Source organism: Equus asinus, chromosome 9 (assembly GCF_041296235.1).
Source record: "Equus asinus isolate D_3611 breed Donkey chromosome 9, EquAss-T2T_v2, whole genome shotgun sequence".
NCBI classification, from domain to species: Eukaryota; Metazoa; Chordata; class Mammalia; order Perissodactyla; family Equidae; genus Equus; species Equus asinus.
The window spans coordinates 88,053,343-88,068,951 of record NC_091798.1 but is presented as its reverse complement, the minus strand read 5'-3'; the positions used below and the strand labels follow the sequence as shown (position 1 = coordinate 88,068,951).

The 15,609-nt window shown below is 39.2% G+C and overlaps 1 protein-coding gene across 1 annotated transcript in view; it reads left to right on the top strand.

Annotated features, from left to right (window-relative positions):
• Positions 1-15,609, top strand: part of MSH3 (mutS homolog 3) — a 159,962-nt gene that overhangs the window by 134,967 nt on the left and 9,386 nt on the right. The window contains exons 21-22 of the mRNA XM_014857018.3: positions 8,961-9,147; positions 13,086-13,215. Coding sequence (XP_014712504.2) covers positions 8,961-9,147; positions 13,086-13,215 — 317 coding nt within the window. The remainder of the gene's footprint in view (positions 1-8,960; positions 9,148-13,085; positions 13,216-15,609) is intronic.

Here is a 15,609-nt window from a genome sequence, read left to right as displayed (position 1 = left end):
TTCCCACAAATTTAAGTATACATAAATCTTCTCTTTTTTTTCCCCCCTCCTTCTTCTCCCCAAAGCCCCCCAGTACATGGTTGTATATTCTAGTTGTGGGTCCTCCTGGTTGTGCGATGTGGGACACTGCCTCAGGATGGTTTGATGAGCAGTGCCATGTCCACGCCCAGGATCCGAACTGACAAAACCCTGGGCCGCTGAAGCGGAACATGCGAACTTAACCACTCGGCCATGGTCTGGCCCCAAATCTTCTCTTTTTTTAAATGGTATTATACTAAGCGTTATTATTATCTGGCTTGCTTTTATTTCCCAATATGTGGGGGACGAATTTCTCTATCAGTTTATACAGATTAGTCTCGTACTTTTTAATGGCCGCAGTGTATCTTCTCTGCAGAATTTCACTGGTCTTTTTAACCTCAGAGAGCTCCATCTGGAATGCACTGCCTAGTATAAGGACCCTGTTCCCTGTCCATTCCCCCATCCTTGCCCTCCTTCCTGTTGTCATTGGAAAGGGTTCTGTGTGGACCACATTCAGTTATGTCCCTAGGATCTTTACTAGGATATAGTTTAATGTTAATCATTTTTCTTTATTTATTATGAAATAATTCAGACATATAATAATCCCCCATGGAGCTACCACCCTACTAAAGAAAGTGTTGCCAAGACAGCTGGACCCATAATCCTCGCTGATCCTCTTCCCTCCACCCTGTCCAGAGTCACTGCCTTCTTGACTCTGGTTTCCATCTTATGCATTTCTCTATATTTTTACCACATAGGTATGTTTTTTGAAAGGATAAATAGAATTATTTGACATGCTTTTAAACTTAGTATGTACCATATCACACTATGTGTTCTTCTGCAAGTGGCTTTTTTCACCCTCAGTGCTATATTTATGAAATTCATCCATATGGATACGTATAATTCTAGTTGACTCGTTTTTGTCTAGTTATGATATTCCATTGTATGCATATACTGCAGTTTATCCATTTTCCTTCAGTGATGTTTTACATGATTCCAATTTGTTGCAAATGCAAACAGTACTGTTACTTGTCTTACACATGTCTCCTGTGCACATGAATCACTTATTTTGAGTCTAGGCTTTATCTAGGAGGGGGACTGTACAGTGTGAGGAATGTGTGTCTTTCCTGTTCTTGAAGGAGGCTGGACCAGTTTGGAATCCCACCAGCAGAGTGTAAAAGTTGGTCCTTATGCTTTAAAATTAAGTTAGAGTAAAAAATACTCGTTTGATAATGTTTCTGTATATTCTCCAAAATTGCTCATAAGGTTATTTGCATTTCTATTACTTAATATCTTTTACATGAAGTGCCATCTGATAAATCACTTTTTGTTTAATGCTAAGGAATTTCTTTTCCCCATGTGCATGCTGTACCTAACAGAAAGGTTGAAGTGAGTTACTGTCCTTCCCTGACAAACTGCCAGGCCTCTTGTTATCAGCCAGTGGCTGCTTCCTCTTTCATTCCTTTTGTCTTGGCTGCCAAGAAGGCAAGAGCTCAATTCAAGGCTCAGATGTAGGAACAAATTGGGTTTAGTTTTTCCCTTCTCTTCTCCATGGGTGTATTTCTCTAGCATGATTTTTAGAACAGTGGCATCAGAATCATAGAGTTGCTTGTTAAAAATGCTGCTCTCAGGTCGACTCAATGGCATAGTGGGTAAGTTCATACCTTCCGCTTCAGTGGCCCAGGGTTGGTGGGTTCAGATCCCAGGCACGGACCTACACACCGCTCATCAAGCCATGCTGTGGTGGCATCCCACATACAAAGTAGAGGAAGACTACGCAGATGTTAGCTCAGCGACAGTCTTCCTTCAGTAAAAAGAGGAAGATTGGTAACAGATGGTAGCTCAGGGCCAGTCTTCTCACACACACACACAAATGCTGCTCTCTGAGGCCTGTTGAGACCTGTTAAATTGGAATTTCCAGGGTGAGACCCCAGAATTAGCATTTTAGAAGCTTGTGCTAAATTTGCTGTCTCAAATTTGAGAATCTACTCTATGGCTTGTAATCTTAGTTTCATATTTATTGTAATTCTTTCGTGATAATGTGTTGCTATTCTAAATAACTTAAAATCCTTTTTGTACTCAGTGGAAAAAATGTTGAAATCTAACTTTTATATGCATAAAATTTGGCTCCAAACTTGCTCTTAAAATTGGTTATTTTTGTATTATGAATTGGACATTTGCAATAGGAGGTTTAAAGTCATGCCTGCCGTCAGTACTCATTGAGTGCCTGCGCTGTGCTGTGCACTGTGCCGTGAGAAGCATGAATAAACGTGTGGGAAGCTGTGAACAGACAAGAGGCTCTGGGAGGCTGCTTTCTGAATGGTATAACCTCGTATGAACCTTTTCCTGAATAAGAAGCTTTTTTTATTTTTAAACTAGAATTTTGGCAAACATATACATTTGGCTCTATTTACTATATTTATATCAGTGTAATGTGATATATGCACTCATCAGTGAAATATTTCTAGACACCTGTTTCCGACGATCATTAACATCTTTGAGTGCTTCACTGAAACAAGGTCTGTTGTTTATTATCCTGATAAATGCAAACTTAAACCTCATTCAACTCTTCAGACCCAGTAAGTTTTAGAAAAGCAATGAATTATTGTCTGGTTTAAAAAAAGCAAAACAGTTGGCTTCTCTCAGCATAATTTATTTCTATTTATGTCAAATGTTGGTAGAAAGGAGTGTTTACATTATGTTGTCCCTGGTTAATAATTTTTATGCTGTGCTACCCACATAAACTCTTAGGGCACCCGCTACAGGACTGCTGTGTATTCAAATGACACTAGTGTGTTTATTTTGAGAGAGAATTGGAAGGTAGTACACATTTAGGTGCTTAAGTTATTTTAAATGTTTGCTTTGACTGTGTGGATGATAACTGATTTGTTTGCCCACTTTAGTTTAATGCATCAAACATTGATGGAGCACCTACTGTGGAGTATTTGTACTCTATTATATGTATATATATATATATAGGACAGAAAGCAAACTTCTTGAATCAGTGCACATCGTCTATTTGGTAGTAAATACCAACACTAACAACCACATGAGAAGTGATATTTTACTAAATGAGCCAGCTGTTAGGAATTTTATTGGCATCAGAAATGTTGCCTTCCGAATGTCTCTATGGTTTATTTAGCTCCTTTTGCTGTGTCTAGCAAACAGGAGATCTCTCACTTTGTCTTTTTGATGGAAAGTGGTTGTATGAGTTTAATGCTTCCAAGTTACCTGTGGATTTGGTTTGAAGTGCAGGTCCTGGGCACATCCCTTGAATGCAGGTCCCCTGGAGGTAGGGTTGTAATTGGTATGATGATGGAGACTCTTGGACTCTATGTTTAACAACCTCTGCAGGTGACTCTGAAACATATCCAGATTTAGGAACCATTGTTCAATTTCAACTCTTGACATTTTACAGAAGGAAAAACAGAATCAGAGAGATTGTGATTGGCCTGAGGTCATAATGTCTGTTCAGTTATAAGGATGCATCCTCTGGTTGTGTTGGGTTTCCCTCTATTAGTCTTATTAATTAATCTTACCCCTGATGACTGATTAATTTTATCCTTCCTTTGATGACCTTAATTACTTATAGTTTTCACAGATGTAGTTAAGGTTGGGAAAGAGCATTTGCTGTAATTATTTTCCTTTGAAATTCTTGGAACTTTCCCGCAGAGCGGACTGGTAGATGTGTTAGAGAGTGATTTGCCCAGACAGCACATCTTGGGTTTCCTTTGATAGGAAAACACACCCGTGTCCTTTTTAAGTGGCCTGCACATACTGTGTAGATGGTTCCAGTGAACATGGTTTCATGTGAGTCAGTACAAATTTGGCATTTTCCTGGATTGCTGTCTTGATTCTTAGCAATGTTTCCATTGACATTGAAAGATTGTTACAGTGGTTTTTGCTTGGTTATATTTGCAGTTCAGTGTTACAGTTTTTATAAACTGACTTTAAATACTGTAGTGTGATCTGATTGCAGCTGTTAGTAGAAACAATCATGCTAGAGAAAGAAATCTGTTTTTTGTCTATTATAATAACTTCATTGCTGCTAATAAAGTATTTTTGATATTGCTAGAAGAACACTGGTCATTTAACCTGGTGATTACCATCATTTTGCCTTGTCTTAATGTAATATACAATAGAGTATAAAGTGTTCTTAAATGTATCATTTGTGATTTTTAAAAATAACATTTGTCTTTCTAATTACATTGTAATGCTTGTTCACTGTGCAAAATTTGAAACTGTAGAAAAGCTCAAAGAGATAAAACATTTTAATCACCTGTAATTCCACCGCCTGGAAATCACTGTTGTTTAGGTATATGGCCTTCCAGGCTTTTTTTTTTAAAGATTTTATTTTTTTCCTTTTTCTCCCCAAAGCCCCCCAGTACGTAGTTGTATATTCTTCGTTGTGGATCCTTCTAGTTGTGGCATGTGGGACGCTGCCTCAGCGTGGTCTGATGAGCAGTGCCATGTCCGCGCCCAGGATTCGAACCAACGAAACACTGGGCCGCCTGCAGCGGAGCGCGCAAACTTAACCACTCCGCCACGGGGCCAGCCCCCTTCCAGGCTTTTTTTAAGGGCGCACATGTAGTGGTAAATCATTTGTGATTTCATTCCATTTCTGGATTAATATTTATGTTTAAGTGCAATACAGATCTACTACACATTTTTTATACCTTTTAAATACCATGTGGTATCTACACATCTTTTAATAATTGGTATTTGCAGCTTTTTCCTCTTCTTGGACTTGAATTTTTTGGTTTTTTCCCTCATTCCTTACACCATCCTTCTCAAAAGTTAGAGTACTTTGTTATTTAGGAGATTATTCTCCTTTTGTAAGATTTACATAAAATACAAAAAACCAAGAAGATTAGATACCCGTGCTGGATAGAATTATGCAAAGTTTTTTAGCAAAGTGAAATGACTAGAACTTCTTCAATTTCAAAAAGAAGGCAAAATAAGCTAACATAAAAACCTTCCTACACGAAGCACTTAGAGGACAAACAGAGTCTGATTCCACTTACATGAAGAGCCTAGAATAGGCAAATTCCTAGAGATGGAAAGTAGAATAGAGGTTCCTGGGGGCTGGAGGAGAATGGGGAGTTAGTGTTTAATGGATACAGAGTTTCTATTCGGGATGATGAAAGAGTTCTGCTAATGGACACTGGTGATGGCTGTACAACATTGTGAATGTGCTTTAATACCACTGAACTATACACCTAAAAGTGTTAAAATGGTGAAATTTAGTTATATATATATATTTTACCATAATTTTTTAAAGGCACTTAAAATATGTCAAAACATCCTGATGCAATGCAAATAGTCGTTGCCTCTGTTTACCAATTTTGATGTTTAAACTCCAATTACTTATCATTCAATATGAAAAATCCTTTTTTCCCCCTCTGTTAATTGTAGTATTTCTCCCTCATGCTAGCATTTTCCTTGCGTAAGGCCCAGCAATTGTAATTTGAAGAGACAGAGGCCCACCCTGTTTGCTATAATTTAGAAACATCTAGAATGTTATCTTAAAATGTCAAGATCTCATAAAAACAAACTCTTGTTCAAATTTTCATGAAAGTGTTCTTGATTTTAGAAACTGATTCTAGAAAGTAATAAACTCTTTTCTCCATTATGCTTTATTAAGCTTTGCTGACCTATATGAGGGTTAGAGGCGAGGAGGCAGGAGGGGATTAGAACGATCAGGCAGCCGCCAATCCTAAAAATAGCACTGATTTTTTTTTTCTTAATCACATAACTGTAACCTATCTCCTCACTCTAAGATGAAACCTAAAGAATGCATTTTACGTTTTTCACTACATTTGAATATAAATACAGACAGAATGATGCTAATGACATATGTTCTGGAATTCCTTAAATCTCCCTATTTTAACATTTGAAAAATTTCAGAATCATTGTCCAGTAGTATGTCTTCTAAATGCTTGATGAGTTAATAAAAAATTATAAACCTTTTGTTAATTAATTTATACCCTGCCTCACTCCAAAACTTATTTTAGGCAGCTTGCTGGGATGTCTACAATAGAGAAAGATAGTTAGAGGGTAAAATGGTATCCAAAGACATTGGATCAAAGAGGAAAAAGGATAAAAAATAAAGTCAGGGTTGCTATTTGTTGTTATAAGGTGTTGTTCAGTTGTTTGCTAGTAACCAAGATGAAAAGGAAAATGTCTTTAAATGATAAAATTCTGTGTTCATCAGAATCATATAAAGTCATTATATTGCTGAAATTTATTGGAAAAATAAACTATATGTCTTAAGAGAAGTTAACGGAAACGATCAATGAACAGTTCCCACAGTTACAAATGCACGCTTCCCCAGTGGCCTCAGTGACTGGTCAGTGAGCCAGCATTTCCTCAGGGTCTGCTGAGCGGCACTGCTACCTTATCAGGTGCTATGGAAAAATGAAATTGTGATAGAAAATGCACTGGCTCCTAATGCACCAGCTTTCAAACTGTCCTGCAGGGTGTTAAGAGTCCCACAGAGCCTCCGCTGGATGGGAAAAGGGGCTTAATGGTGCTGGATTCTTGGCCGAATCAGCCTTCCTTTTATCTCATCTGCAGAGTGAGCGCTTTGTAAAATTTGCTTTGAACAAAGGATTTAACAGCTAAAACGATATTTGAAAACCACTGCCCAGTAGTAGAGTTGGGACCATTGTTTAATAAAAATGCATCCAAGATCCCCTGAAGTCTGGCCTTGCCTCCTTAAGGACAGAAACCTTGTAATAGCATGAGGCACATCACTACTGCGTGATTTTGGTGCCACGTATATAAAGCCATCCACCCACCTGTCCTGAGATTAAATTTTGTCTCTACTGCTTGGTGTGTTTATGGTTTCTATTTTTACGTTAGACTTTAACTCCATGTAAATATATTTTGGAATATGGTTTGAATAGGGACACATCTTTATTTTTTTCTGAAATAACCAATTAGCTAGCATCTTTTTTTTTTTATTGGCACCTGCGCTAACATCTGTTGCCAATCTTCTTTTTTTCCTTCTCCTTCTTCTCCCAAAAGCCCCCCAGCACGTAGTTGTGTTTTCTAGTTGTAGGTCCTTCTGGTTGTGCTATGTGGGATGCCACCTCAGCATGGCCTGATGAGCCGTGCCGTGTCCACACCCAGGATCCAAACCAGCAACACCCTGGGCCACCGAAGCGGAGCGCGCGAACTTAACCACTTGGCCACGGGGTAGCCCTAGCTAGCATCTTTTTTATTGATTGGTCATTCATCTTTTCCCCCTGATTTGAAATCTCACCTTTGAATATCTTTCCCAAGAGCATTCTACAAATCCTGAGATTCCTAATGAGACCCACTCTATTACTGTAGTGTTTCTAGAAAGCACTTAAGTATAATATATAAACTGTTGCATTAAGATCATATCCATTAAGAGCTTATTTTATTCTAAATCTTGAGAATCAAAGACCCCCACAATATTTGCCGTATCAGAGTATTTTATTATCAACCAAAGATTCATTATTTTTGTCAGCTCACAACCTGTCAGGAATAAAAGCAAACAATGTTCACTGGGGTCAAACTTTGTGATTCTAGAGAATTCAGAGTGGTTGCAGAGGTAGGAAAGTTTAATCTTCTCACTTTGTGGTAGGGGAAATATTAGCAAAGCAAACATTGAAAATCGAGATAAATAACAGCATTTGAACTTTGAAAAAGTAGCCAGAATGCTACTGAGTTAGCAACATTTCAGACATTATGTTCTGTAGTTACTGATTTTAAGATGGATAAAATTGACAGCACTTTGAGTAAAACCATATCAGCTCCATCATAGCTGTAGTGAATTGCAGTTTCTAAATGCCACTGATGACCGGAGCAGTCCTCCTGGGCTCCCCGATCTGTGGGGAAAACATTACACTCCATCTCCCCTGCCCAGGACGGGGCTCCAGCCACAGGACGGGTAAGGCTCGATTTCACCAGGAGCTTCTCCAGAAGTCAAAGGTCCATTATGCCACTGTAGGTCACGTGTGAACTGTTGTAGCAAAACTAAATTGATGAAGGTATTTTGCTGAGAAAACAGTTACCAGAATTTACAAAGCTGACTAATACGTCGAAAACCTGGATTTTAGGTTTTGCTATTAACTGCATGACCTTGAGTGAGTATTACCTGATTATTCCTTTTTTTTTCTTTCCAGTTTCCTTTTGTGCTAAACAGGCGTTTTCCTGAATGTGTTCTGTAGACCATTATTATCACAAGGTGCTCCGGGAGAAATTTTGGGGGTCCATGGTTAAACGAGTTAGAGAAGTGCTGTATACCAGATCCCTCTCTAGGAAATGCACTGTGTGCAGTAGAATAGTAAAACCTCTGAGAAGTCTCACAGAGAAGAAACCCTGACATTTCTTAGACTGGTTTCTTGACATCTCTAAGAACTATGTTCCGTGACGTCTACTTTAGGAACCTGTATTAAGTATCTGAGGTTACTAAACCTCTATAAATGTAGTTTTAGTAAAAAGTTTTATCTTCTGTAAATGAATTTTTTCAGCGTGGTGCTCTAGTTCATAATATCAGTGTGGAATCTTCTTAAGGAAACAGTGGGGAAAGCCTTTAATTGTACAGTATCCTAGTATTTGTGGATTTTAAACAGAGCGATACACAGAAGTGTTATTTTCCCCTGTGAGTACCAAAACTTTGGTTTGAAATGTTGGTCAGAAAAAGGCAGAGTCAGAGATTTCTGTACTTTTCAGGAGCTCTGTCCAATGCCTCAGATTCTATCCAGAGTGTTTCTACGGGGTGAAATTTGATGTTAGGCACTCTTTATATCCAACATATGTTTTCTTTTGTTTAATATAATTTCAGCTGTTATTGGCTCAAAGTGTATAGACTCTTAGGAATCTTTTATATTTGTTGTTCATAAAATAATGCCTGGCTTCCTAATAATAAAGTTAAGAGAAAAATCAAGGTGTCTTCATCTTATTTGTAGGATGGGTGCTGCAGATAACATATACAAAGGACGGAGTACATTTATGGAAGAACTGACTGACACAGCAGAAATTATAAGGAAAGCAACATCACAGTCCTTGGTCATCTTGGATGAGTTGGGAAGAGGGACAAGCACGCATGATGGAATCGCCATTGCTTATGCCACACTTGAGCATTTTATTAGAGATGTAAGTACCTTGCATACCTTTGTGAGCATGAATGGTACATACTGTACAAACTGTATTCCTGACCTCAGTTTCTAAATATTCAGAATTATCTTATCTTTTCTTTATTTTTGTAAGGAAGATTGGCCCTGAGCTAACATCTGTTACCAATTCTTCCTCTTTTTGAAGGTTGTCCCTGAGCTAACGTCTGTGCCAGTCTTCCTCTATTTTGTATGTGGGACACTGCCACAGCATGGCTTGATGAGCAGTGTGCAGGTCCACACCCAGGATCTGAACCCATGAACCCTGGGCTACCAAAGCAGAGCACGAAAACTTAACCACTACGCTACCAGGCCGGCCCCTCAAAATTATCTTTAATTGTTATAATTGATCCTATTCCTGCATTTGATCATTCCAGTACTATCCATTGAACTCAGAGAGATGGTCCTAAATAATTTCATGGTTCTTTGATGTGTCTTCCTTTCTTTTGCTGAAGCAAAATAAACCTGGTCTGGTCAGTAGGAGAAGGGCCTCCCTGGAGATATTTCCACCCAGAACTGTATTTTATTATCCTTGGCAAACTCGAAATCAAGAGCAGGGACCATTCTTCTACAACCAGTCCTTGAGAAAAGGACAAAAAGGAGAGAGTGCCATGTCTCCCCATGAAATACTTTTCTCAGCAGTATCCCACAAGATCTCAGTGTAAGGCCTCTGATCTGGTCTCTCCTTCAGTGCAGATCCCTTTTTTCAGAATGTATTTCTAAGCATCTCAATGTGGAGCTTCATTTGGGTCAAACTTTCCATCCCTGTTGTCTCGGTCAAGCTCTCCGCTTCAGTCGCTCTCTCTCTCTCTCTTTGTTTGGGTCTCCCCTTCTCTTTCTCTCCTTCTCATCACCTGCTCCTGAACCTTCCTTCTTCAGTTTTCCTTTTTCTGTTTTGTTCTCCACCTTTTTTACTCTTTTCTTTGTCCCTGTGTCTTCCTCCCATTTTCATTTCTTTTATTCCCATTTCATTTTCATTTCTTCCTCAAACAGCCAATGAAAGCATATTTTTACTTGTATTTCTTTGAAAAAGCATAGTGCAAAAATAAAATCCCTTTTTCTTTAAACTTTTGGGGCCCTCAGTTTTTTGTTTTCACAGCTAGATTACATAGCTAATAATGACATGTTTCCTAGTTTGAAGTAAATTTGATTTTCTTTAAAAAGAAATTAGTTGCTAAAAGATAGCTCAGGAACTTTTCTTTAATCGTTGTAGAAACTGCCTATCACAGGTTCAGTACAGTCCTGTCACTCCCTCCAAAACACATTGTAAACATTCATTTAAGAGCCTTAGGAACAAATTATGGCAGCACTGAATTGGCCACCTTTGGGTTTGATTTCATTGTAGCTACTCTAGAGCAGTGCATCAGTTACTATGCCTGCATAACAAATTACCCCAAAACTTAGTGGCTTAAAACGACAAAAATCATTTATTATCTCTCACAGTGTCTGGAGGTGAGGAATTTGGGAGCAGCTTAGCTGGGTGGTTTTGGCTCAAGGCCTCTCCTGAGGTTACAGTCAAGTTGTCAGCCAGGACTGCAGTCGTCCAAAGGCTTGACTGGGGCTGGCGGGCGCTCGTCCAGTGTGGTTCACTCACAGGCCTGGCAGGGTGGTGCTGGTGGTGGGCCAGGGCCCTCAGCTCCTTCCCTGTGGGCCTCTCCGCAGGGCTGCTTGAGGACCCTTACAGAGTGGGGCCTGGCTTCCCTGAGGACAATCCAAGAGGCCAAGTTAGAAGCAGCAGCGTGTTTTATGACGTCACCTCAGAAGCCAGCCACACACTGTCACTGCCATCATGTTCTCCTGACCACCCAGGGCCAGCCCTGATTGAGTGTGGGAAGAGGCTACTTAAGAGCGTGAACACTGGGAGGTGAAGATCTTTGGGGCTGTGTTGGAGGCTGGCTACCAAAAGCAGTTTGGCAATATTTCAAAGATTCATTTAAGAACCTTCAGGAAGAAATTATGTCAGAATTGAATTTGTCACTTCTGTTTTCATTGCTTCTATAGCAGTTTTTGGATTTTTTAAATGTTAATGAAGAAAGTATGATTTTTAGATAAAATTTACCTTAGAGGTAGATCCTTGAAGAGGATTCTTCAGGAGCAGGAGCTAGAGTCCCTAACCCTTTTATGGAGGAAAATGTTTGTTTTCCTGGTGTCTTATGATTGCTGGGATGGGGAGGGGGGGAGGGTGCTGTGTGTTGTGGCTGCAAGCTGAAAACGGCCTGGAGGAGAGCAGTGTTGGAACCCAAACCCTTCAGTCTTCTGGCTGGAAATGCCCATCAGCTTAGGAAGGGGCACCATGAAGACAGCTCGTCCGAAGATCCTTCAGCTTTCTGCAGATTTTAAGAGCAGCTTATCAAAGAAACCTTGCCTTCATAGGTTTATTTGGAATTGTTACAAGAGAAAAGGCACATGTTGTGACTTTTAATATGATGAATGGCTGATGAATCAAAACTGGAGTTCTTTGATTTAATTACCCTCTCCAGCTAATCTTGAGACCAATATTTGGTGTTAACTTCCTTAAGATAGGGACTTATGGAATACATAGTAATATGTGCTTTAAAATAATGCTTATTAAAGAATCCACGAATCCATACCGATACTAACAAAACAAAAATAAATTTTTAAATGGTGGGGGTACGGTGTGGACAAGGGAAAGCTCTTCTTTATAGAATGCTGGCTAATAAATAGAGAATTTTTTTTAAAAAAATCAGTATTTACTAACCACCATAATAATAACTGATTTCAGGCAATGATGATCAATAGCTGGCAAAACTTTTGGAATTGAAAGATTGTTGAAGAAAAGGATATTTACACAGTCTCAAAATATTGCCCCACAAGTTATTTATTAATTACAAAGGGGAAAGGCGTCAGGGAAGAAATCTTCTGGGCACCCACTTAATCAAATAGTCAAATTTAGCATCCCGATAATGGGTCAAATTGACATCATGTGCCTCCTGATATGATATACTGAAAAGGGTCTGTCACCTCCATATGTATGTAATATTTCTGATAATAAGGTCTAATCTGAATCTAATCAGGAGGAAGTTCAGCCAAATCCAAATAGAGGGACGTTATGCAAAACAGCTGTCCTGAATATTTCAAAAATATTAATGTTGTAAAACACCAAAAAGAAAAGGCTAGGGAACCCTTCTGGATTAGTGGAAAGTAAAGAGACATGGCTAAGTCTAAGACTAAAACATGATGCTTGATTGTTGTGAGAGTTTTTTGGGTGGTTTGTTTTTTGTTTTTTGTTTTTTGTTTTTGGTGAGGAAGATTGGCCCTGAGCGGACATCTCTGCCAGTCTTCCTCTATTTTGTATGTGGGACACTGCTGCAGCATGGCTTGATGAACAGTGTGTAGGTCCATGCCCACAAACCCACAAACCCTGGGCCACCGAAGTGGATTGCATGAACTTAACCACTGTGTCACTGGGCCAGCCCCTGATCCTTGATTAAAAAAAATAAAAATAGAAAACATTTATAAAGAACGTTATGGGACATTCTTTATAAATTCAGTGAAATTTATAGGCTATCTGTTAAATAATAGTAATACATCCATGTTAAATTTCTTGAGTGTAACAATTTTATTCTGATTGTGTAGGAGAGTGTTTTTGTTCTTAGAAGAGAAAATATTAAGTATATAGGGATGAAGTGTCATGTCTGCAATTAATTCTCAAATGGTTAAGGAAAGGAAGGGGTGTGTGTGTGTGTGTGTGCGTGCAGGTGGGGAGGGAGAGAAGAAGGGGAAATATGGCAAAATATGAACAATTGGCTATCTAGATAAAGAGCGTATGGATGTTCATCATACTTTTCTTGCAAGTTTTATGAAGGTTTGAAAATTTTAATTTCAAAAAGTTTTGAAAAGTTTTAATTAAAATAAAATTAAAAAATAAAATAACATTTATCATGTGTCTTATTGTTTTAGGTGAAATCCTTAACCCTGTTTGTCACCCATTATCCTCCAGTTTGTGAATTAGAAAGAAGTTACTCACAGCAGGTGGGGAATTACCACATGGGATTCTTGGTCAATGAGGATGACAGCAAACCGGATCTAGGTAGGAAGCATTCCTGCAGTGGGTACAACTAGAATGCTTGAGAACTCGAAGTTTGTAGGAACATGAACTTATTGCTTGTTAATAATAAAAGCTGTGAATGTTGATTGTGAATAACATTTGTCCAAATTAATTTTCTCTAAACTTTGGGTCAAATAAAGTTTGCATTTATTCTTGCCATCTCAGTCCTTTTCTAGTATTCCTTATCTTTCTACTAGAAGAGAGTGGGGTTACGGGGATGTTTAGGTTTTCCTCTCAGATTCATCTCAGGATGCCCTAACAGTCAAGTGCAGAATATTATTAGTCATCTCTAAAATGCCCAATATATTTCCAAAAATATCACTTAACATTAATTACTAAGAGCCATATGCTATACTGGATGTGTTTTCTCTTTATTTGACAGGGGACTGAATCTCAGACAGGTAAAGGGGCTTGCCCGTATCAGCTGCCTGATTTGGGGCTGAACTGAGCCTAGAATCCATGTCCTTTGCTTGCAGGTCCCCTCTCTTCTACTCTGCCAGAACTGCTATGTGGGATCTACAGTATTTTTCCTACTAGCCTTTCCACTTACACTAGTGCACTAAGGCCACAGAAAGGAGAGAGTTCATGAAAAAGAACACCATTAGTCAATGGAAATAGATTCAAGTGCTATAGGTAATGTAGTAGACTTTAGCATAGTTTCTTTCCTGCTCAGTAGTAACTTTTTTTAAGCTACCAGCCTGTGGGCCAGTGATGGTTTATGCAGTTGGTGTGCCACAATGGAAAATCCAATATGCAAGGCACTCCAAAGTCCAAATTTTATTTTGGAAAAGTAATAAAGATGGACCTGAAAAAGAAATCAGGCAACTGGCCCAAATGAAACAAAGCACTGGACCTAAGATAAAGGTGATGTTAGGCAATCCTTGCCTTTCACCACCATGCAGTCTTGAAAACACATCATAAATTCTCTCTTGGAAGCGGTTTCATGTCTATTAATCTGCATCCAAAGTGACAGGAGGAGCTTATAAGCTTAAACCCACCAAGATAAACAAAATTGAGTTCACCCCCGCGGAAGGGTCAAGATGAGCATTTGGTGCGAGCTGACTGCTAACCCAGAACCTCACATCTCAAGTGTTTTGGCATTTTATTTTGTTAATTTAGGTTTTTACTCATGAACGTAATTTAAAACATTAAATGATGCTAAAAGGCTTATGCTAACAGGCAACTGTCCCTTGCTTCTGTCCCTTCACTCCACACCCCCTCCCCATCCCAGTCCCAAGGCAACTGTTTCCAACTCTTTCACCATTTCTTCCGTATCTCTGAATAATGTGCTTATTTTCCCAGCTCTTGTTTCATCAACTTGACACGTACTGATTGACTTCTCATTGTGTTGGACGGAGGTCTTCAGCCTTCCCTCCCTCTCTCCTCCCAGTGTAGTCATTTCACATTTTTTCTGTTTCTCTCATATTCATTGTTTTCACTATTATTGCCTGTAAGTCTTGCTCACTCCTGAGCCACAGATGGAGACAAGTGCATTTCCTTTCTTTTACAGCTTTTTTTTTCTGAAGATAATGATTACCTTGTTTTTATTTTTTCATTTCATTGTTTTATTTGAATCTATAGCTGAATCTTCCTATACCCTCCAAAAGCCTTGGAAAACGCATCTCGAGACATTTTTCCACGTGATCAACTTGTTAGTTCCACTTTTCCTCACTGGGAGCCCTTTGTCCTCTTGCTCGTCTGAATTGATTGCTCCCTGAGCCCGCTGCCCAGCTGGTGTCCTGAGCCCTGCCTTTACTGTCATCCTAGGAATTCTCTTACCCTGTCTTCTGTGTGTTTGATTGCAAGTATCAGAACACTTGAACTCACACTGGCTCACACAATAAGGATACATACAATCTCCCATTACAGGAACCTCAGAGGAGAGTGGGCTGCAGCCTCTCTTCCTTGCACTTCTCCAGGCTCTATCTTCCTGCTCTGCCGGCTTCATCATCAGGCTAGTGGCAAGGTGGCTGCAGCTCTTTCAGGCATCACATCCGGAATTGACCTTGTCCAAAGGAAGAAAAGGGACCAGCATTTCCTGTGACTCTTTCTTAAGAGCAAGGGAACTTTTCTCAGATGCCCACCGGCATCTCATTGTTGTCTCATCTCATTTTCAGAATTAATCATATGCTTATTCTTAAACCAATTCCTAGAAGTGAGAATGGCAGGGATGACTTTGATCAGCCTACAGTAAGAAAGATCAACTTTTGGAGCTGGATATATGGACACTGTCCCCTGAGTTGAATGGTCAGAGAGTCAATTCCTTGTAAAACAGGGTTTTCTTAGGGTTGGAATAGATTTTGGATAGGCTACTAATAATATCAACTAAGGGAGGTAATATTTTTAAGACTTTGCATGAATGAAAATGTCTTCATT